At 46.3% G+C, this 23774-nt stretch overlaps 1 protein-coding gene across 3 annotated transcripts in view; it reads left to right on the top strand.

Annotated features, from left to right (window-relative positions):
* Positions 1-23774, top strand: part of GTF2H2 (general transcription factor IIH subunit 2) — a 33966-nt gene that overhangs the window by 6360 nt on the left and 3832 nt on the right. For 2 of the 3 annotated variants that reach the window (XM_050946822.1, XM_050946823.1), the window contains 6 exons: positions 479-584; positions 8723-8813; positions 8961-9048; positions 9700-9807; positions 11089-11152; positions 15550-15653. In XM_050946822.1, the coding sequence (XP_050802779.1) occupies positions 479-584; positions 8723-8813; positions 8961-9048; positions 9700-9807; positions 11089-11152; positions 15550-15653 (561 nt within the window). Of the gene's footprint in view, positions 1-478; positions 585-8722; positions 8814-8960; positions 9049-9699; positions 9808-11088; positions 11153-15549; positions 15654-22752; positions 22902-23774 lie in introns of those variants that run through there. The other variant, XM_050946825.1, reaches the window with a different exon arrangement.

The following is a 23774-nucleotide window of genomic DNA, read 5'->3' as shown; positions in this document are numbered from 1 at the left end:
CTCCCTCATCAATATTTCAAATATCATATGAAAAAAAAACTTTTTTTCTGATGCTGGTTATTTTCTTCTTCTCCTTGTTATCTGTTTTAACTTTGTAATTGTAGTTAATGGAGGATTAGAGAAACAGGAACTCTTGATTTCTAATGTATGTTCTACCACTAATAAACTGTTATGGCTTCAGGCAAGTCATTTAACCTCCCCTTGTCTACTACGCCATCTGTAAAATTGGGATAACTACTACCTTGTTTAGGTGCTTTGAGTGATTTAATGTTTGTACAGTGCTTTGAGGATGTAAAGGACAACGTAAGTACTAAAGAGTATTGTTACTAAAACAATTTGTGATACAGTTCACATTAGGATATTTTGTTTATGTATTTCATACTGTATCAGTATAAATTAAAAAAAAAATCTTACAATTGTACATTTTTCTGCTATCTTACCATTTCAGGTGAGTTTTATTTTTTGTTTTTACTTATAGGAAACCCAAGAAAGCATATAACTGCTCTGAAGAAAGCTGTAGATCTGACCTGCCATGGAGAACCATCTCTGTATAACTCTTTAAATTTGGCCATGCAGACTTTAAAGTTAGTATATGTAGGTTATTATAGGTTTCATTCTTTTTGGAACAACAGAAACTGATAAAATGCTGATTGTAAGCTCTTTGTGGCAGGGAGCATATTTGTGTTGGAAGTAATGCCTTGCACAGTGCTGCACTGATCCTTTTGAGATACCTTAAGGTGTTATTGCAATACAGATAACTAACTTCTGCTTTGTACAATGCACAGTCAACGTAAAAGACGGTTACTCACCTTTGTAACTGTTGTTCTTCGAGATGTGTTGCTTATATCCATTCCAGTTAGGTGTGCGCGCACCGTATGCACGTTCGTCGGAAGATTTTTTTACCTTAGCAACACTCGGCGGGTTGGCTGGGCGCCCCCTGGAGTGGCGCCGCTATGGCACCGTATATATACCCCAGCTGACCTGGCCACCCTTCAGTTCCTTCTTGCCGGGAAGGAGGGTGGGTTTGGAATGGATATGAGCAACACATCTCGAAGAACAACAGTTACAAAGGTGAGTAACCGTCTTTTCTTCTTTGAGTGATTGCTCATATGCATTCCAGTTAGGTGATTCCCAAGCCTTACCTAGGCGGAGGGGTCGGAGTGAGATGTGGCAGCGTGCAGAACTGCTGAGCCAAAGGCTGCATCATCTCTAGACTGTTGGACCAGAGCATAGTGCGAAGCAAAGGTGTGGACCGATGACCAGGTCGCTGCACGACATATCTCCTGGATAGGCTTGTGGGCCAGGAAGGCAGCTGATGAAGCCTGAGCTCTGGTAGAATGCGCCGTGAGATGGCCTGAGGGGACGTGAGCCAGGTCATAGCACGTGCGTATGCACGCCGTTACCCAGGAGGAGATCCTCTGGGAGGAGATGGGTAGACCTTTCATCTGTTCCGTGACTGCTACGAACAGCTGGGGGGATTTTCGGAAGGGCTTTGTCCGCTCGATATAAAAAGCGAGCGCCCTACGGACATCTAAGGAGTGCAACTGTTGCTCCCGTCGGGAAGAGTGAGGCTTCGGAAAGAAGACCGGGAGGAAGATGTCCTGGTTGCTATGGAAAGCCGACACTACCTTAGGGAGGAACGCCGGATGAGGTCACAACTGTACCTTGTCCTTGTGGAAGACAGTATACAGTGGGTCCACCGTAAGCGCGCGAAGTTCGGAGACCCTTCTGGCCGATGTAATGGCCACTAGGAAGACTGTCTTCCACGACAGGTATAGGAGTGAGCAAGTCGCCAATGGCTCAAAGGGCGGATGCATAAGTCTGCTTAGGACTAAGTTGAGGTCCCAGGTGGGGGCAGGGCGGTGTACTGGGGGGTAGAGACGTTCCAGGCCTTTAAGAAATCTAGTAACTAAGGGGTGGGAAAACATGGAGTGGCCACTTTCTCCGGGATGGAATGTGGAGATAGCCGCCAAGTGCACCCTCAGAGAAGATATTGCCAGGTCCTGTTGTTTAAGAGACCAAAGGTAGTCTAAAACAGTGGGGATCGAGACCTCAGAAGGAGTAACATCCTGCGATGCACACCAGCAGGAGAAATGTTTCCACTTGGCCAGGTACGTAGACCGAGTGGAAGGCTTTCTGCTGCTTAGTAGAACACACTACCGAAGCGGAACAGCATAACTCCTATCTGTTCAGCCATGCAGGAGCCATGCCATGAGGTGAATGGCCTGCAGGTCCGGGTGGCAAAGACTGCTGTGGTCCTACGTTATGAGGTCTGGAAGGAGTGGTAGGGTAATCGGGTTGTCCAGGGTTGAGCAGTGTGGTGTACCAGTGCTGTCTGGGCCACGCTGGCGCGATCAGGATTAGATGTGCTCTGTCCCTGCGGAGTTTTATTAGGACCTTGTGAACCAGAGGGAACGGTGGAAAGGCGTAGAGCAGATGGTGCTCCCACGACAGGAGGAATGCATCTGTGATCGATCCTGGTGAGAGACCCTGGAAGGAGCAGAACGTTTGGCATTTCCTGTTCATGCGAGAGGCGAACAGGTCTGAGGGGAAAACCCCACCTCTGGAAGATGGAATGAATAACATCTGGTCCTATCGACCGTTCGTGACAGAGGAAGGATCTGCTCAGCTAATCCGCGAAAGTGTTCCGAACCCCTGGGACAAAGGACACTACCAGGTCTTATCGAGTGGGCTATGCAGAAGTCCCAGAGTCGAATGGCCTCTTGACACAGGGGAGAAAAGCGAGTCCCTCCCTGTTTGTTGATATAATACATGACCATTGTGTTGTCTGTAAACACCGAGACACAATGGCCATGAAGACGTTGCTGAAACGCCTGGCACGCGAGGCGGACTGCTCTCAGCTCCCGGATGTTTATGTGGAGTGACAGCTCCTGGCCCTGGGTACGAAGGTGACCTAGGTGAGCCCCCCGCCCGAGAGATGACGCATCTGTCATTAGGGACAGCGAGGGCTGTGGTGGATGGAACGGTAGCCCTGCACACACCAGGTTGGGAGTCAGCCACCAGTCAAGGGAGCGTAAGGTGCTCGGGGAACGGTCACCAGAGTGTCTATTGGGTCCCTGCCCGGACGGTAGACCGAATTGAGCCATGTTTAAAGGGGCCAGAGGCGGAGCCTGGCATATTTTGTCACATAAGTGCAGGCGGCCATGTGGCCTAGTAGGCTGAGACATGCGAGCCGAGGTGACCAGGGAGTTCTGCAGACCTTGAATGATCGCCGTGAGTGTCTGGAAATGTGGCTGAGGTAGGTAGGCCCTGGCTTGAGTGGAGTCCAGGGTTGCCCCTATGAAGTCCAGCCTTTGTGTGGGAACCAGTGTGGACTTTTCGGCATTGAGGAGCAGCCCCAACCGGGAGAATAGGTCCGTGATTACGTTCACGTGCTGTCTGACCTGAGTGTGGGAGGTTCCCTTGACGAGCCAGTCTTCCAGGTACGGGAATACATGTATCTGCCGCCGGCGGAGGTGGGCGGCGACGACGGCCATACACTTCGTAAACACCCTTGGGGCTTTAGAGAGGCTGAAGGGGAGGACCGTGAATTGGAAGTGCCGGTGACTGGCTACAAAGCGAAGATACCTCCTGTGTGGAGGGAAGATGGCGATATGGAAGTACGCGTCCTTCATATCGAGGGCGGCATACCAGGATCCAAGGACGGGATAATAGTCCCCAGGGAGACCATGCGGAACTTCAACTTGACCATAAACTTGTTGAGGCCTCGCAGGTCTAGGATGGGCCTGAGGCCTCCCTTGGACTTGGAGATCAGAAAGTAGCGGGAGTAAAACCCTTTTCCCTTCTCGTCTGGTAGTACCTTCTCTATTGCTCCTGCGGCGAGGAGAGACTGCACCTCTTGTAAGAAGACTTGCTCGTGAGAGGGGTCCCTGAAGAGGGACTGGGTTGGGGGGTGGAAGGTGGGGATGAAACAAATTGGAGGTGGTATCCTTGTTTCACTGTCCGTAGGACCCAGATGTCTGAGGTCAATTGGGACCACGCCGAGAGGAAGTAGGCGAGGAGGTTGGAGAAGGGAAGAGAAGGATCCTGTCCTGAAACTGTTACACCGTCCTTGTGTGTACCTTCAAAAGGTAGACTTAGGCCTCGGAGGTGCTTTTGGGGGGCCATTGTTTTGACCCCCTTGGGGTCCGGACTGGCGTCTACGGCCACCCCGCCTGTGCCTTCTGCTGAAGTCTTGTCTGTGCTGGGGCACAAAGTAAGGCTGGTGAGGTTGGGGCTGGAAGGGTCTGCGTTGGGTCACATGCATGACCAACGAGCGCATGATGACCCTGTTGTCCTTATAAACTCTGCAACCTGGGGTCAGTGTTTTCAGAGAACAGACCCCTGCCATCAAAGGGTAAGTCCTGGATGGTGTATTGGAGCTCGGGTGGCAGGTTGGAGACCTGTAGCCATGAGATACGCCTCATGGTGATACCTGAGGCCAGAGTTCTGGCTGCCGAGTCAGCCACATCGAGAGAAGCCTGGAGGGAGGTTCTAGCCACCTTCTTTCCTTCTTCAAGAAACGCGGCAAATTCCTGATGAGAGTCCGGGAGTAGAAGATCTGTGAATCTACCCACCTCTGCCCAGGTGTTTTAATTGTAACGGCTCAGGAGAACCTGCTGGTTGGCCACCCGGAGCTGCAGGGCACCTGCCGAATATACCTTGTTGCGCAGTAGGTCCATCCGCCTAGCCTCCTTTGATTTGGGGGCTGGCGCCTGTTGGCCGTGGCGTTCCCTCTCGTTGACCGATTGGACAATTAATGAGGAGGGAGGAGGATGAACATATAAATATTCGTACCCCCGAGAGGGCACCATGTATTTTCTCTCAACTCCCTTTGCCGTAGGGGGAATGGAGGCTGGGGACTGCCATAAGGTGTCAGCAGTGGCCTGGATGGTTTTGATGAAAGGCAAAGCCACGCTAGTGGGGGTATCTGCTGACAGAATGCTGACAACTGGGTCCTCAACCTCCGGGACTTCCTCTATGGGAAGATTGATGTTGAGCACCACCCTCCTAAGGAGGTCCTGATGGGCTCTGAGGTCTATTGGCGGGGGCCCTGATGATGATGAGGTCCCTGCCACCGCCTCATCTGGGGAGGAAGAGGACGATACACCGGGGATGAGCGGGTCCTGGATGGCCTCTTGCTCCTGGGTCGGCTCCTGCTCCAGCGGTAGCAGGGAACCTGGTGGATGGGTTATCAGCTCCTCTGTCCCAGCTGGAGAGGGACAGCTAATGGTGGCCTCTGGAGCTCGATGCTCTGAGGAAGCGGAGCGAGTCTGGAGCAATGGGGCACCCTGGGCCTGATGGTACGCCCAGGGGGTCCAAATGGACCACTGGTGAGGGCCCGGGTCCTGAGACCGGACCTCCTGGAAGACCCCGGAAGGCACCTCCATATCTCACTCCTGGTCGTAACAACTATCCGCGTGAGAGGACACTGACGACTGTCTGGATGGCTATGGAGGAGCAGAGAAACCTTGGACTGAGGTTCCGACGGACCTCGCTCCCTTCTTTAATGGGGACCGGTGCCGGTATTCGTAGCAGTATCGAGATCGGGACCTGCGACCAGACCGGTGCCGGGAGGTTGACCGAGATCTCAAGTCTCTGCGGTGTGAACGGCTCCGAGAGGTACAGTGCCTGGATCAGCGCCGAGAACTGGAGCGGTGCCGTGGATAGTGAGGTGGAGAGCGGGAGTCTGACCGGTGCCGCGAGTCTGACCGGTGCTGTGTAGGGGAACGGTGCTGGGACTGCGAGCAGCGTCGAGAGCGGGAGCGGTGTCTCGACCTAGAGCGTCTACGGGACCGCGATCTTGAGCGGTGCCGGTCCGCTGTGCCGACGGACGGTGGTCTAGGCAGGGTTGGCTTGCCCCGAGATTGGATTACCCGCACCGGCGGTGGTGGGGGTAGAGGCAGTGCCGAGTCCGTCAAGGCAATTAAGTCTCTCGCCGCCGAATACGCCTCTGGTGTGGATGGCATGGTGAGCTCTACCGCGGTACGCGCCGGGGAGCTATGAGGTGCCGGACTCGACGGCCCTTGTGAGACCGGAATCAACGGTGCCGATTTAGTCGGTGCCGCGGCGGGTATTGGCGCCGGGCAGTTTGAACTGGGCGCGCTCTCTGGCTGAGGCATAGTTGGAGCCAAGGCAGCAGAAGTCTTGGCCTTCTTTGACCTTGGGGAGAGGGAGTGACGCGGAGTTGACTTCGGTGTCGGCCGGTGCCGAGAGTCCTTGGGCGTGCCGGTGCGATCCAGTGCCGTAGGGGTGCCTCTGTTCACCGACTGACCGGCGCTCGGTGCCGAAGGTGGCGGTGTCAAGGCCACCTCCATGAGGAGCCGTTTTAGTCTGATGTCCTGCTCCTTTTTAGTTCGTGGCTTGAAAGCTTTGCAAATAGGGCACTTAGCTGTTAAGTGCGATTCCCCGAGGCACTTTAAACAGGAGTCGTGTGGGTCTCCTGTTGGCATCGGCCTGTGACAGGCCAAGCGTGGTTTGAAACCCGATGAGCTGGGCATGAGCTCCGGCGCCGGGTGTGGGGAAGGGGCTACTCCCCGAACCCCACTAAGTAGTACTAAACTAACTATTAATGTAAGAATTTACAACTAAATCTATCTATCTATATATATATATATACAAGAACAATAACTATGTACACGATAACGAGAAAACTACAAGTAGCTAGGGAAGGTGGAGGTCAGCTAAGCCGCACTCCACTGTTCCAACAACCGACATGGGCGGTAAGAAGGAACTGAAGGGTGGCCGGATCAGCTGGGGTATATATACGGTGCCATAGCGGCGCCACTCCAGGGGGCACCCAGCTGACCCACCGAGTGTTGCTAGGGTAAAAAAGTCTTCCGACAAACGTGCACGCGGTGCGCGCACACCTAACTGGAATGCATATGAGCAATCACTCGAAGAAGAATTGTCATTTAAAAATAAAAAATTAAAGCATTTAATATTCCCAGACAAAAATCTGTTTATGTTGCTGTTCAGATGGGAGTATGTAATTGTTGTTAGGAAAAATTGGAAGCATTATTTAATATTAGTAAGAACTGGGAAACTTTGGTTTTGTCTCTATAAGAGCACAAAGTATTTATCAAAACATATAAACAAAACATAACTGTTAGTTACCTATAATATAAAGATCAAATGTCCCCTTGTCTTTTGGTTCACTCCGTTTCAGCACCTTAGAGAAACAGTTACTGCCAAAATTAACATTCTGAATATTTCTGTATAGGATTTCATTCTCTTCTTTGAAGAGGTAGGCAAGACCACAGCTGTTACATGCAAAGAGCTGAAAAGTGCAGATTTTGAACTTTTAACTGCATATCCATTAAAGCAAAGAACATATTAAAATTTTGTTTTCTGCACAGTAAGTGGCTCAGCTCCTCCGATATGAACAGACTTTTCATGGAGCAATCCAAAGCTGTAAAGTCAAATGGGAAAAATGGTGTAAGTAATGGTCTGTAGGAATGGTTTTAATGAACTCAGCTATGAGGCTAGGACAAATGGAACCTGGGTTACTATAGCAAAAGGAGCAGTTTATCATAATTAAAAAAATAATTAATCATCTGTAAAGGTCCCACTGAGGATCCAAGCCCCATTGTGCTGGGTATTGTACAAACACAGCTGAAGACAACATAGCCCCTGTCCTAGAAAGGATAAAATCTAATAACAGATGAAGGTTTGGAAATGGGGATATAGAAGACAGGTAAACGAACAGGATGATGAAATACCATCAATTTTGTTAGTTTCCTATTTTTTATTTTTAACTATTTATTTTGAATTTGGCTGTAGAGGTAGGGTCTGGGGGAATGGCAGGAGTTGGGGGTTAGTTAAAGATATGAGAAAAGGAAGGAGGAGGAAGAGGAACAGTCATAGCTTTCCACCTGCAGCAAGGTCATCTGGCTGGGTTTTGTATGTATCACATGAAGAGTGAGTTTTAAAATAGTAGCTTTTTAGATTTTTTGCTGGGAGGGAGCTTGCATGGTAAATAAGTGGCATGAGAGAAAGAATGGATGTTTGAGGGAGAGTCTAACTGGTGAGCAAGAAAGGCCAAGAACAATGACAGTAAAGGATGTGGTGGACGTTGCAGTAAGTTACAAGGATGGCTATTTAGAGTGGTTCTAAATTGTTAAAAGCCTTAAAAGGAAATACAAGAAGCTTGTTGTCTGAGTTGATGATGATTTGTTTTCCTATAGAGAGTTGAAAAGAAAAGAAAAAAGATGATCTTAAAACATTTGCTGTATTCTGATATGTGGAAGTGAGAGAGACAGAAAGACACTAGACAGTGAGGATCCACTCTCTGTGAAAGATATCATAGATTTGCATGTCCGAATTGACCACAGAATAATGGGTTTAAAAAAAAGAAAAATGCTCGGAGATGATTTGTTGTGGTCGTGTCAGACTTAATCTAATTTTTCCCTGGAGGACTGTGGTGGGATAACTTCAAGAACTATAACAAGCCATCAACTTGAAAGGGTTATTTCAGTAGGTTAGATTTTTGGAGAAGTATGACCTTATTGTGGGAGCAGCTCTCTGAGGGATTTACAGCATCCTTTGGTGTTTCTGGGCATTAGCCATGTGTTTTTCTGAATTTTGTACAACTGAATACTAGGAAATGTTACTCTTGGGGATTCTTAAAAAGCCACAGCATCAGACTTCAACATACGTATATGTAATTGTTATATTCTTAGTTTATAGCTAATTTAAATATACATCTTTTTACCTTCTATAGGCACATGCCAGGACATACAAGCAGAGAGGTTTTGATTATCTTCAGTAGCCTGACAACGTGTGATCCATCTAATATCTATGATCTAATTAAGGTATAGAAGTAAAGAATTAGTACTTCTTTTAAAAAAAAATGTTGATGCATCATTTTTGTGATTACTTTTAAATTGAATATTTATATACCTTTTACAGTTTGCAGTTCTGCTGATGCATTCAAGTGTTTTTTGTTTTTCTATGTGAAGTGTTTAAAAGCAGTTAAGATCAGAGTATCTGTCATTGGCCTATCTGCTGAAGTTCGAGTTTGTACTGTACTTGCCCGAGAAACAGGTGGTAAGTAGACTGATTCTGAACATATGTCAGTAATAGTCATTTAAGTCTAAAAGTAAGTCTGAAAGATATGACAATTTTTAAAAAATAAATTCTGATGTTTAAGGAGGATGTATTTTTTTGAATGTACTGTTGTGTTAAGAGACTGTTTCATAATTGCTCCCTCTGTTTAAAGAAGTCATACAAATTCAGTAAATTTGATATGTAACCATAGTTGCTGATTTGGAAGAGAGATGATTAAAGAAATAAGGTTACTTGAAAAAGTCTGTAAGCAAACTGCATCGTATAAAAATTAATAAATATATATTACCATTAGTGACTACAATGGTTAGTTAGCGTGGAGAAGGAAAAGTAGGCTCTCACTATCTAGCTTTTAGAGGTACGCAGTCATACTTATATATTAAAAAAAAAAATGCAGTAACTATAGGTAACATCCCATATAGTTTGCACTATTAGAATTATACATTTTTGCTTAAACTGTTTTCAAGTTTTGCCTAAACTTGATTTTTTCCATGTTTTTTTCTTTCTTGTTCATGGTTCTGATCTCAGTAAAATTATCCATACGTTATTTGAACAGGTGTTATGAGTGTGGTGCTTACCTTTTCTTAATAAATGAGTCAGCGGAGAGTCATGCATTTTTTTCCTCCATGGTAGGAATGTACCATGTAATTTTAGATGAAAGCCACTATAAGGAGCTGCTGATGCATCATATTAGCCCTCCACCTGCCAGTTCAAGTTCTGAATGCTCCCTCATTCGAATGGGTAGGATCTTGTTTTATTAAATTTTAAGTGCAAGATTTAAGAATCTTTGGTGTAACATCCTCTTTTGTGTCTTCTGTATGAAAGTAATATGAACAAGGAAGCTCTTTGAAATATGAAAAACATATTGATGCATAATTGTTTTCACTTTAATTTTTCAGTTTTAGCAAACTGGATTTTAACATATTTAACAATATACCTACAAACCATTTAGCTATTTAAATTAAAAATTGAGAATTAAAACAAAAGAGACAAAACTCCATTTTAAGTGGGTAGTAACAAATTTTACACACTATTTTTTTGTGCAGTAGTGGAAAAATGTGATATGTAAAATATTAAGATGATAAACCTAAAAAGTGTGCCTCTCCATTTGTATTTCTATTTGCCATTTTATCCTGATGACTGCCTTCTGTACCTAGGCCAGAATCCACGAGCCTTTTAAATTCATGCCCGTATTGCTTGATTAACTGATTGGGCATATATTAGGAGAAATCTTGTCAGCTTGTTCCTTTCTAACAACTGGAATGAGCTCCTTTGCTTCCTTGTTATAGAAAAAGAATTCTGAAAGAGTGAGCCTGAAGCTAAGTAGCAGCACAATGTTCTGCTGCAGTGCCATTGTGCAGGCTTGTTCCCCATTTTAAAACAACTTTGTTTTCATTCGTCTAAGTGAATAAATACATAAAAAGTAGACATTTGTGTGTAATCATCCTTATAATTGATTTAAGCTTTTGTTTTTTCAGTCTAATCAGTGTTACAGTTTTTCTTATTACTATCTCCTTAGTTGAGATGAGCTATACAAATAATTACCAGAGGAGGACTGGAAGCTACCTAGGACCTCCCAAAAAATATTGTATTAATCATCACACTGCATTCAAAGGGATCATGTCTCTGAAGTCTGAACGTTAAATTAGTTCCCTTTAATTTCTGACTTGAACCATAGTTCCCTTTAATACATTGCTCTTTCTTCTTCTACTATCTCACCTAATTTTCTCTGTAATTGTATGCCAAAAAAATTGGGGTTTGTCAATTTCACTCTAAGTGGGGGAAAAAAATTTTTTTGTAAGGAGATGCAATACAGAATTTGGAGGCAGAAGAAGGAAGAGAACACTCACGATGGATTTAATATCTAGGAAAAGGTTTATTGACTTCTGTAATAACATGAAATATTTTAAACAGTAACCCCTAACTTTTTAACTTCTCCACTCAAATAGGAAGTTTGTTTGTTGTATATTACCAATTCATATGGTAATAATGTAATATGTAATATTTTTCTTGTCTCCTAAGGTTTTCCTCAGCATACCATTGCTTCGCTCTCTGATCAGGATGCTAAACCATCATTTAGCATGGCGTAAGTAAAATATGCTTACTTTTAGGCATTATTAGAATTCTGTGGTATCTAGATAAACTTAGAAAATACTGTATATGCACTGAAAGGTACAAAACATCATGAAAATGGGTAGGCAGCAGGTGTGCTGTGACCACTGCTTATGACATTGTTCATAATGAGAGACAAAGTGGGTGAGGTAATATATTTTATTGGACCAACTTCTTTTGGTGAGAGAGAGAAGCTTTTGCGCTTATACAGAGGTCATCTTCAGGTCACTGTGTACAACTGTCCATAATAGTCTCATTTTATCTTGTACTGCGAACATCTGTTTGTATCCAGCTGTTGTCTCTTATCTTATACTTCCTTAGATTTTAAGATCTTTAGGGTAGCAATCATCTTTTGGTTGTTTTATAGTGCCTAGCACAATGGGACCCTGATCCCAGATTGGTGCCCTTAGAAGCCACTGCAATACATATACACTTTTTACTATACTATAGCAAATAATATAAATCAGCATCCGTAAACGTGGTGATGAAGAGAGAATACGTGGAACTGAGTCTTCCATTAGTTTCATTGATAATGTATAGTGAAATTGAAAGCTTGATTAGCAAGAGTGCCCTTCTTTGTGAGAAGAGGAAATAGAGGATTTTTTTTAAGTTTCAGAAGGAAAAAAACGGTTACTCACTTTCTCATAACTCTTGTTCTTTGAGATGTGTTGCTCATATCCATTCCAATTAGGGTGTTTGCGTGCCGCGTGCACAATCGGAAAGTTTTTTTCCCTAGCAGCACATGTTGAGTTGACTGTGGAGCCACCTGGAGTTGCACCTCCATGGCACTCAATATATAACCCTGCCAACCTGGCACCTCCTCAGTTCTTTCTTGCCAGTTACTTCAACAGAGGGGAAGGTGGCTGAGTTTGGAATGGATGAGAGCAACACCTTTCGAAGAATAACAGTTACGAGAAGGTGAGTAACTATTTTTCTTCTTCAAGTGATTGCTCATATTGATTCCATTTAGGTGACTCCCAAGCCTTACCTAGGCAGTGGAGTCAGAGTTATGGAATCACAGACTGGAGCGCTGCTCTGCCAAAGGCTGCATCGTCTCTAGCGTGCTGAGTCATGGCATAGTGAGTGGCAAAGGTATGCACCAAAGACCACATTGCCATCTTGCAGATCTCTTGGATTGGCACCTGGGCCAGAAATGCTATCGATGATGCCTGTGCCCTTGTGGAGTGATCCGTGAGAGCCAGGACTGGAACGTTGGCTAATTCATAGCAGATGTGGATGCAAGAGGTAATCCACGATGAGATCCTCTGCAACGAGACTGGGAGGCCTTTCATATGGTCCACCACAAAATAGCTGGTTCGACTTTTGGAATGGTTTCATGTGTTTTGATCTAAAAGGCGCGCATACGGTGAATGTCTAGAGGGTGGAGTCTCTGCTCCTGACTGCTTGCATGCGGTTTGGGGTAAAACACAGGCAGGAAAATGTTCTGGTTAGAGTGCAATTGGGACACAACCTTTGGAAGGAAAGCTGGGTGAGGCCTAAGCTCACAGTGTATGGAGAGTCAGAGGTGAGGGCCTTGAGCTCTGGAACTTATCTCACCAAAGTAATGGCAACTAGGAAGGCAACCTTCCAGGATAAAGGGGTGAGAAGGTTGCCAGCGGTTCGAAGCGGGGCCCCATCAGTTTGGAGAGAACCAGGTTGAGGTCCATGCAGGGATTCGCTGCCGAACCTGTGGGTACAGACACTCCAGGCCCTTCAGGAAGTGGCCAGCCCTGGGGTTGGTACAGAGGGCGCACCCAGCTGCTTCTGGGTGAAATGCAGAGATACTTGCTAGGTGTACCTTGATGGAAGAAGCAGCCAAGCTTTGCTGCTTAAGGTGTAACAGATAGTCCAGGATGAGAGGAATGATTGTAAACCTCTTCCACTTTGCCAGATAGGTGGCCTTAGTGGAGGGCTTCCTGTTACCAGGTAGAACTTTCCTGACGGAGCACGAGAGCTCTTCGCGGTTTAGCCATGAAACTTCCAGGCCATGACGTGGAGAGACTGGAGGTCTGGGTGATGAAGACGACCGTGGTCCTGGGTGATCAGGTCTGGGAACTGCGGCAACATGACCAGGACGTTCATCGACAGATCCAAGAGGGTGGTATAGCAGTGCTGGCATGGCCATGCTGGTGCTACTAGTATCATTGCCGCCTTGTTCCTGCGGATTTTGAGCAGGACTTTGTGTACGAGTGGAAACAACGGGAATGCATATAGCAGATAGTCGGACCATGACAGGAGGAAGGCATCCGCGATGAGCCTTGGCTGTGGTTTTTGGAAGGAGCAGAACCACTGGCACTTCTGTTGCTTCGAGTGGCAGAGAGATTGATGTGGGGAATTGCCCACCTCTGGAAGATGAGGAGGATGAGGTCCAGCTGGATGGACCACTTGTGATTGCGGAAGGACCTTGTGGTTGCCTCCAGGTGAATTGAGTCGGCTATGCAAGACTCCCACAGCTGGAGGACTTCCTGACATAGGGGAGAGGAACGGGCTCCACCTTCCTGCTGATTGAGCCACCAGTCGAGGGCTTGGATGACCTATGCTGGTAGAGTGACCACCAAGTCCAGACTGTCGTGTCCTTGATGAAAAGCTAGAGACGTCTGAGTCTCATCCTGGCATGCTGCACCACATACGTGTACAACGCTGTGTGATCATGCAGCCCCTTGCTTTGGTGGTGAGGTACTGTCCAAGGCTGCATGTGATGTCTGAGATTGTCTGAAATGCCCTGGCCCAAGTCGAGTCCAGCACTGCCCCTATAAACTCTATTCTTTGAGCTGGTATCAGGGTCGACTTGCTCTCGATTAGACGGAGACCTAGATTGTCGAAGGTGGATTTCACCAGTAGTGTGGCCGGTACAACCTCAGCACCCTTAGGGGTGGGGCGACTGGCTGATGCCTCTGGCACCCTTGGTTCGAACACTGAATGGGAACCTTTGGATTGGGTGCCCTGGGCTTAGTGGTACTCCCATGGGGTCCAAAATGGCTACTGCACTGATGCATGCCACTCCGCAGGCCATAACCCTGCACCCACATCAGGCCTTCTATGGGCTCACCGTGGTCAGCCGTGCTCAGAGTGTCTGGACCCTGCCTCCAAAGACAGGAACTGGGACCGCGAAGGCCAGGGTGTTGCGGAGCTGGGCTGGGAAGCGGTGCCATGAGACTGGAGAGCAGTGCTGTGACCTGGAGTGGTACCGTGAGTAGGGTCTGCATGGAATGGCCGACCGGTGCCAAGACAACTGGAGCCAGGAGTGGGACTTGCTGCGCAGCGAGGATTGGTGCTGCGATCTGGAGCACTGGCATGACTTGGATCTGTGCTGCAAATCCAACTGGTGCCATGAGTCCAAGTGGTGCTGGGACTCAGAGCGGTATCTTGCCTCTGCTGGCGATACTGAAGGACGAAGCGTTGCCAGTTTGTCTTGAGATGGAGCCATATGTTGTGGCGCTGGAGGCTTGGCATGGAGGACTGGGGACCGTAGCACTCTCGTGGCAAACTAGTCCCTTGTTGCCTCAAAGATGTCCGGGGTGGACAGCAGTTCCACCTCCTCAGTCACCTGGCTTGGGGAGTCCAAGAGTATCAGACTTGACGGTCCGCCTTGGAGGTGCCACTCTAGGGGGCTCCACAGCCAAACCAACAGGTGCTGCTAGGGGAAAAACTTGCCAATGACTGTGTACGCGGCGCACACACACCCTAATGAATCGATGTAAGAAGACTAGTGTATACTCCATGAGAGAATTAAAATGCATATCTTTAGTTTTTAAGTCAAAACCAGAGTTTCTCTGTGTGAGGAAAAATTATGACTATAATATAGTGGATGCCTTTTATAAAGTCACTTTCTAGAGGTAAAGGAAATTTCAGTTATCTGAGGGAAAAATAATATTTTCTTCTGTTATTGAGGGAAAGCATGGTATGGCTTCTGAGTCAAAAGCAGGTGGCTAAATCAAGCATGAATTTCCTCTCTTGGAAATCCTGGATCACATTTTGAAAAGCTTGTTGAACTCCTCATGATATTTCCCTATTTTGGGTATTTATTGAGAGACAGGGTTACAAACTCCATTACCAGTGGAAATTGATCTATTAGGTAACACTTCATAAATTTCTGAATATTTTGCTACTTAAAAATGGGAAGGTTAATCCCAGGATTTAATTAAAGACCCTGGTAAAGTGTTGGTGTTTTGTTGTAACATTTCATTAAATGGTTATGTCATTTAAGGAAATGTGTATTTAATAGTGAATTTTCTGGTTGATTTGCAACTTCACATCACACCAAACTCTGTGACAATCTCTGTGCTCGTTCTCCAGTTCTGTCCAACAGTTTCACATTTGTCCAAGAGATTTCAACAGTATTGATTTCTTCTCTTCCTTCCCCACCCCCAGGCACTTGGAAAACAACAGTGATCCAGGTCTCACGTTGGGTGGATATTTCTGTCCCCAGTGTAGGGCCAAATACTGTGAACTCCCTGTGGAATGCAAAATCTGTGGTGAGTATAAAAAAACACAAAGTATATAGACTTGGTGAAGACAAAATGGGGAGGAAAGAGAGATGGTGTCATGGGAGGGGGGTCTACTATAGACCAGCAAATCAAGAGAAGGAGGTGAATGAAGCATTTCTAGAACAAATTATAGAAATAACCAAAACATCAGATTTGGTAGGACTGGGGGACTTTAACTACCCAGGCATCTCTTGGAAAAGCAATATGGCAAAACGCAGAATGTCCAAAAAGTTCTTGTAATGTATTGGGGACAACATTTTGTTTAAGAAGATGGTTGAAGTAACCAGGGGAACACTATTAGACTTGCTTCTAACTATCAGGGAGGAATTGATTGCAGATCTGAAGGTTGATGGCAGTGTGGGTGAAAGTGATCATGAAACGATAGATTTTATGATCCTAAGGAAAGGGAGGAGTGAGAGCAGCAGAATAAGGACTTAGACAAACTCAGAGAATTGGAAGGTAAGGTCCCATGGGAGGAAAATCTAGGGATAAATGAGTTCAGGAGAGCTAGCAGCTTCTCCGAGACAATATTAAAGGCATAACATTAAACGAACCTGATGTGATGGAAAGATAGGAAGGATACTAAGAGGCTGCTTCCGCTGCACTTGAAAATCAAAAGGGAATCCTACAAAAAATGGAAATGGACAAATTGCTGAGGATGAGTACAAAAGAATAGCACGTGTACAAAATCAGAAAGTCTAAGGCACAAAATGAGTTGCACCTAACAAGGGACAATAAGGGTATGTCTACACTACGGGATTATTCTGATTTTACATAAACTGGTTTTGTAAAACAGATTGTATAAAGTCGAGTGCACGCGGCCACACTAAACACATTAGTTCGGCGGTGTGCGTCCATGTACTGAGGCTAGCGTCGATTTCTGGAGCATTGCACTGTAGGTAGCTATCCTGTAGCTATCCCATAGTTCCTGCAGTCGCCCCTGCCCATTGGAATTCTGGGTTGAGATCCCAATGCATGATGGTGCAAAAACAGTGTCGCGGGTGATTCTGGGTAAATGTCGTCACTCATTCCTTCCTCCGTGAAAGCAACGGCAGACAATCATTTTGCGCCCTTTTCCCCGGATTGCCCTGGCAGACGCCATAGTATGGCAACCATGGAGCCCGTTTTGCCTTTTGTCACTGTCACCGTATGTGTACTGGATGCCACTGACAGAGGCGGTACTGCAGCGCTACACAGCAGCATTCATTTGCCTTTGCAAGATAGTAGAGACGGTTATCAGTTGTTCTGTACCATCTGCCATGCCATTGTAAATTGGCGATGAGATGATGGTTATCAGTCGTTCAGTACCATCTGCTGCTGTCGTGAGTGCTCCTGGCCCCAGTCATTCCCTCCTTTATGGTTTATCTAAAAATAGAATCAGTCCTGCCTAGAATATGGGGCAAGTGTGCTAGAGAACCAGTGTACCAGAGAGCACAGCTGCTCCGTGTCAGATCCTGCAGAAATGATGAGCTGCATGCCATTCTAGGGGGTGCCCCTGCAACAGCCCCACTCGTTGCTTCCCTGCTCCCCCAACCCTCCTGGGCTACCGTTGCAGTATCCCCCCCATTTGTCTGATGAAGTAATAAAGAATGCAGGAATAAGAAACACTGAGGTTTTTAGTGAGATAAAATGAGGGGGAGGCAGTCTCCAGCTGCTATGATAGTCCAGGCAGTACAGAATCTTTTCTTTAGACATGAAAGGAGGGGGCTGATGGAGCTCAGCCCCCAGTTGCTATGATGAAGACGGTTACCAGTCGTTCTGTACCATCTACTGGGAATGACCAGGAGTCATTCCTATTTTTACCCAGGCTGTCATAACTTTAGTCCCAGATTTGGACCTTAGCGTCCAAAATATGGGAGTTAGCATGAAAACCTCCAAGCTTAGTTACCAGCTTGGACCTGGTACTTGCTGCCACCACCCAAAAAATTAGAGTGTTTTGGGGCACTCTGGTCCCCCTGAAAAACCTTCCCTGGGGACCCCAAGACCCAAATCCCTTGAGTCTCACAACAAAGGGAAATAATCCTTTTTCCCTTCCCCCCCCTCCAGGTGCTCCTGGAGAGATACACAGACACAAGCTCTGTGAATCCAAACAGAGTGACTCCCCCTCTCCGTTCCCAGTCCTGGAAACAAAAGCACTTTCCTCTTCACCCAGAGGGAATGCAAAACCATTTGTCTGATGAAGTAATAAAGAATGCAGGAATAAGAAACACTGAGGTTTTTAGTGAGATAAAATGAGGGGGAGGCAGCCTCCAACTGGTATGATAGTCCAGGCAGTACAGAATCTTTTCTTTAGACATGAAAGGAGGGGGCTGATGGAGCTCAGCCCCCAGTTGCTATGATGAAGACGGTTACCAGTCGTTCTGTACCATCTACTGGGAATGACGAGGAGTCATTCCTATTTTTACCCAGGCGCCCCCGGCCGACCTCACCTGAGGCAAGCCAGGAGCACTCACGGGCTGATTATGACGACGGATAGCAGTCATATTGTACTGTCTGCCACCGGGGAGGGTAGGGGAGAAGGTGCTGCTGTTCATTGCCCCAGCACCGTGTCTACCAGCAGCATGCAGTAGACATAGGGTGACATATAAAAAAGTCAAGAAATGATTTTTTTCCCTTCTCTTTCACGGGGGGGGGGGGGGGAGGGGAAATTGACAAGCTATACCCTGAACCACCCCGTCAATGTGTTTGACTCTACAGGCATTTGGAGCTCAGCCAAGAATGCAAATACTTTTCGGAGACTGCGGGGACTGTGGGATAGCTGGAGTCCTCAGTCCCCACTCCCTTCCTTCCTCCATGAGCGTCCATTTGATTCTTTGGCTTTCCGTTATGCTTGTCATGCAGCACTATGCTGAGTCCCTGCTGTGGCCTCTGTCTGGAGATTTTTTCAAATGCTTTGGCATTTCGTCTTCTGGACCGGAGCTCTGATAGAACAGATTTGCCTCCCCATACAGCGATCAGATCCAGTATCTCCCGTACGGTCCATGCTGGAGCTCTTTTTGGATTTGGGACTGCATCGCCACCCATGCTGATCAGAGCTCCAGGCTGGGCAAACAGGAAATTAAATTCAAAATTTCGTGGGGCTTCTCCTGTCTACCTGGCCAGTGCATCCGAGTTCGGATTGCTGTCCAGAGCGGTCACAATGGTGCACTGTGGGATACCGCCCGGAGGCCAATACTGTCGATTTGCGGCCACACTAACCCTAATCCGATATGGTAATACTGATTTCAGCGCTACTCCTCTCGTCGGGGAGGAGTACAGAAATCGGTTTAAAGAGCCCTTTATATCGATATAAAGGGCCTTGTTGTGTGGACGGGTGCAGCGTTAAGTTGGTTTAACGCTGCTAAAATCAGTATAAACGCGTAGTGTAGACCAGGCCTAAAAGGCAACAAGAATAGGTTTTACAAAGACATTAGGAGCAAGAGAAAGACAAAGGAAAAGTGTAAATCCTGTACTTAGCAGGGAAGAAGAGCTGATAATGGACCACGTTCAGACGGCTGAGGTGTTTAATGCTTATTTCTTCAGTCTTCACAGAAAAGGTAAATTGTGACCAGATACTTCGCACAATTATTAACAACAAGGAGGGAGTTGAATATTTAAACGTATTCATATTGGTATTCCCTGATGAAATGCACCCTAGGGTACCTTAAGGAATTATCTGAAACAATTAGTAATTATCTTTGAGAACTCATGGAGTATGGAGGAGGACTAGAGCAGGGCGAAGATAGTATCTATTTTTAAAAAAGGGGGTCCAGGGAATTATAGACCAGTCAGAGGTGAAAGTAAGCCAGTACAGCATACCAGTAAGAAGGTGGCTGCCAGTACTGGCCGGTACACAGTTGAAGTTAGAGCGCTACCGCAGCAGTGCCTTAAGGACCATACTGGCGGGGGGGGCAAAAGGGGCAGCTGCCCCGGGGCCCAGCTATTTAAAAGGACCCAGGGCTACCGCAGCAGTGGCTGGAGCCCCAGGCCCTTTAAATCACAGAGCTCCGGATAGAGCTTGCTGGGCAGTGCTGAAGGGCTGGCTAGGGGAGGTTGGCCCCCAGCCCTGTCCATAGGTGTGGGAAGTAGGGGTGCAGAGAGTGCTGCTGCTCCCCCAGGCTTTGTGCCCAGCGTGGCCCTGTGCCAGGATTCTGGCCACTGACTCCCTGCCCAGGAGCTCCACTACAGGTCCCAGCTGCTGGCCCCAGGTCCCAGCCATCAGGCCCTCTGCTGCTGCCTGGGGTCCTGGCCGTGGGGCTCTGCTCCTGGCCCCAGCCTGGAGCTCCTCAGCTGCCCCCAGCTGTGGTCCCAGCCTGGGGTGCTGAGGGATGCGGACGGGCTGGGGTGGAGGGGGCTGCAGCTCAGCACACTCGCCCTAAAAATTGTTCCAGCGCCACTGGCCATGCTCCTTCTGTCCAAGGCCCCACCCCTTCCGGGGGCCCATGGCTGTGGTGCCCCCCTTCTCTCCCCCCAGCTTGCTCAGGAGCCCGGCAGGCCCGCGTACAGTAAGAGATTTAAGTTACTTTCACCCCTGAGTCCAGACAGCTTAACTTTTTGATTCCTGGAAAAATATTGGAACAAATTTTTAAACAATTAGTTTTAAAGCACCTAGAGTATAGTAGATTTATCAGTAAGAGCCAGCATGCATTTGCTAAGAGCAAATCATGCCAACCAATATAATTTCCTTCTTTGACAAGGGTACTGGCCTAGTGGATGGGGGAGGGAGGGCGGTGAAGAAGTAGGTATGATTTATCTTGATTTTAGTAAGGCTTTTGACACAGTCACACATGACACGTTCAAAAGCAAACCAGGGAAATGTGGCCTAGATGAAATTACTATAAAGTGGATGCATAACTGGTTGAAAGACCATACTCAATAGTTATCAGTGGTTTACTGTCAAACTGGGAGGACATATCTAGTGGGGTCCTTCAGGGTTGTGTCCTGGGATCAGTTCTGTTAAGTATTGTCATTAATGACTTGGATAATGGAGTGAATGGTATGCTTATAAAATGGGTGGATGACACCAAATATGGAGAAGTTGCTTGCACTTTGAAAGACAGGATTAGCATTCAAAATGACTGTGACAAATTGAAGAATTGGCCTGAAATCAACATAATGAAATTCAATAAAGACAAGTGCAAAGTACTACACTTATGAATAAAAAAATCAAATGCCCAACTGTAAAATGGGGAATAACTGGCTAGGCGATAATATTGCTGAAAAGGGTTCAGGGGGTTACTGTGGATCACAAATAGAATGAGAGTCAAAAATGTGATGCAGTTGCAAAAAAGGCTAATATACTTCTGGGGTGAATGAACAGAAGTGTTATATGTAAGGCATGGGAGGTAATTGTCCTGTCTGTTTGGTGCTGATGAGGCCTCAACTGGAGTCCAGTTCTGAGGGCCACACTTTAAGGAAGATATTAACAAATTGCAGAGGGTCTGGTGGAGGGTAACAAAAATGATAAATGGTTAAAAAACCTGACCTATGAATATTCTGCATTTTCAGTTTTTATTTGTTTAAAAAAAAAAAGTCCAGGATTTTTTCAGTGTTTATTTTCCAAACCTTAAAAACGGGATGAAATCAGGTTATGAAATGGGGTGGGGGGGGGAAGAGGAGGAGAGGAAAAAGAAAAACAAAAAAACCTGTAATATACATATTTTACTACAGTATAATTGAAACTTCTTGTTTGTACACAAAGGTATATTCTGTCTCTGAGCTTGTAGTTTTTCCAGAAATCCTGGTTTGCATATGCTTGCATAATTTTCTTCAAAGTTCCTCATTCATGTTGAGCCTCTTGCTGTCATGGAATTAGTCCAACTGTGAAAATATGCCCTCTGCATCAATAGATCCAGGGGATACACTCATAGCTTACTGTGCCACTTTGCTGAAGTTGGGAAGTGTGTCTTGATGTTCTAAAAAGCCATAACATCCAGTTTCATATCATCAGGGTTAGGCAAGTTCATGGAATTAGTAAATGCCCCTTTCAGATTTGAAATTTTATCTTTAGTAGCAAATAGTTGAAATACTCTGGCATAACAGTCATAGTCTGCTGCAAAATTCATGTTGAGGAAGGGGTGCAATATCTGGATGACATTCCAAAAAGAATCTTTGGCACCATACACTTTTGGGTTCAGATTATAGGCCATGGTCATCTCCTATTTCTGGCTGTGTTGTATTGAAGGTTTTGAGTGCTTGTTTGATTTTCTGGTGTTCCAAGGTGGGAAGGATTTCCAGAAACTGCTGGGTTTTCTTGCCATATGTTTCTTCTGCAGCTTTTGTGCTCAGTTCAGCTGAGATTTTGGTTCTCAGGATCTAGTAAATATCTGTATTAGCAAATGTGTTGGCAGAAGTTGGAGAAAATTTGAGTGTTTTCTGTGTTTCACACAGTGACTCCCAAGTTTTCAACAATGAATATTACCTTGATGCACAGAATCTAGCACTTACTTTGGTTATTTGCCAGTCTCTTCAGAGTTTCTGCTTTAGAACCAACAAACTCAGGATAATCTAGGAGACACATTAGCACAGTCCGTGTGTTATTTATATAACACACAGCGAAATACAAGATCACCAATGTGCCACAACACAGGGGTAGTTAACTGTAAGTTGGCTCTGCACTCAGCTTGCACTGTGTTAAACAAAGCCTTCAGTCTGTTTGCATGTTTGAAAATGGCCCTGAATCCAGTGATGCAAAATTTCACATCTTTCATTTCTTCTGTAGCAGTAGCTGCTGACAGTGCAGTATTAATCAGATGAGCAGGATAGGTAATATGTAGCAGCTCCGATTGAGTTTAATCTCCTGTGCAAATGTAGTCATTTAGGAAGCAGAACCTGTATTAGTTGTAGCCACGTTTTCCCAAGTTAGCTGGTACATCTCAAAAATGTCAGTTGTTGTGTTGACAAAATGGCTGTCAGCAGAGGGGATGAATGTCACATCAGCACAAAACAATGTGGGTTTACTTGCTTTGAAATAAAAAAACTAAAACAAAAGGCCAAGAATCAGAGGGTCCAAAGTATCATGAGACTCATCACAAATCAGACTAGACACCACATTTCCATCAATCTTTTCCATCAGGGTAGATACTAAAGCATTGTCATTTTCTTTCAGATGCTTATGAGTGAGGTTGTCTGCATTAGGAAGGGTTTTGCAGCTGATGATTTTGTGCAAAATACGGTCCAATAGGTCCCTCTCCTATTAACAGCAGTTGTCTGGCAAACTGAAGAGCATGCACAAATTCATTGACACAATCGTACTGTGCCTTCTTTTCTTTTTCATTAAAGCCCTGGTAAAAGCTCCTGATATTTACTGTTTATCCCAAAGCTCACTTTCTTGTTTCTTGTCTCACTTCCTTTCAACATGTTCCTTTATTCTGTCAGCATGAGCATGACCTTAATCATAGGCGCCAACTTCTAATGGTGCTGCTGGGTGCTTGACCCCCCATGCACCCGGCCGTGCCCTGACTCCACCCCTCCTCTGCCTCTCCCAACCCCATTCCAACCCCTTCCCCAAAGTCTTTGCCTCTATTCAACTCCTTCCACAAATCCCCACCCCGCCTCTTCCCCGAGTGTACCATGTTCCTGCTCCTCCCACCTCCCTCCTGGAGCTTGCTACATCTATTTGGTGGTGGCAAGCACTGGGAGCGGGTGGGGAGTTGCAGGGACGTGGCATGCTCAGGGGAGGAGGTGGGGTGGAGAGCTTGGCTGCTGGTGGGTGCAGAACACGCACTAATTTTTCCCCGTGGATAGTCCAGCTCTGGAGCACTCACGGAGTTGGGGCTTATGACCTCAATGCTGCAGTACTTGCAGCACAATGCATCCTTCTCACTCCCATCTTTACTTTTCTTGAAAATTTCCAAGCACTGATTTGCCTATTGGTATTCAACATAGGTTTGCGTTTTCATTCCACGTTTTATCTGTTTACCTTATCTATCTATAACCCCAAGGAGCTTACTAGGTTTCTGGGGCTCTGTGTGCTGGCAGTTCAGGGAGAGCCAAGGGTAGACTCAGAGTCTGCTAGGTAACCGAGACACACTGTGTAGAATGGGGTGGACAAACTACGGCCTGGGGACTGCATTCGGCCCACCAGATGTATTAATCCGGCCCTTTATCTCCCACTGTGGAGCGGGGTTC

The sequence above is a fragment of the Gopherus flavomarginatus genome, chromosome 3 (assembly GCF_025201925.1).
Source record: "Gopherus flavomarginatus isolate rGopFla2 chromosome 3, rGopFla2.mat.asm, whole genome shotgun sequence".
Lineage (NCBI taxonomy): Eukaryota > Metazoa > Chordata > Testudines > Testudinidae > Gopherus > Gopherus flavomarginatus.
This window is presented reverse-complemented; position numbering and strand designations above follow the sequence as displayed.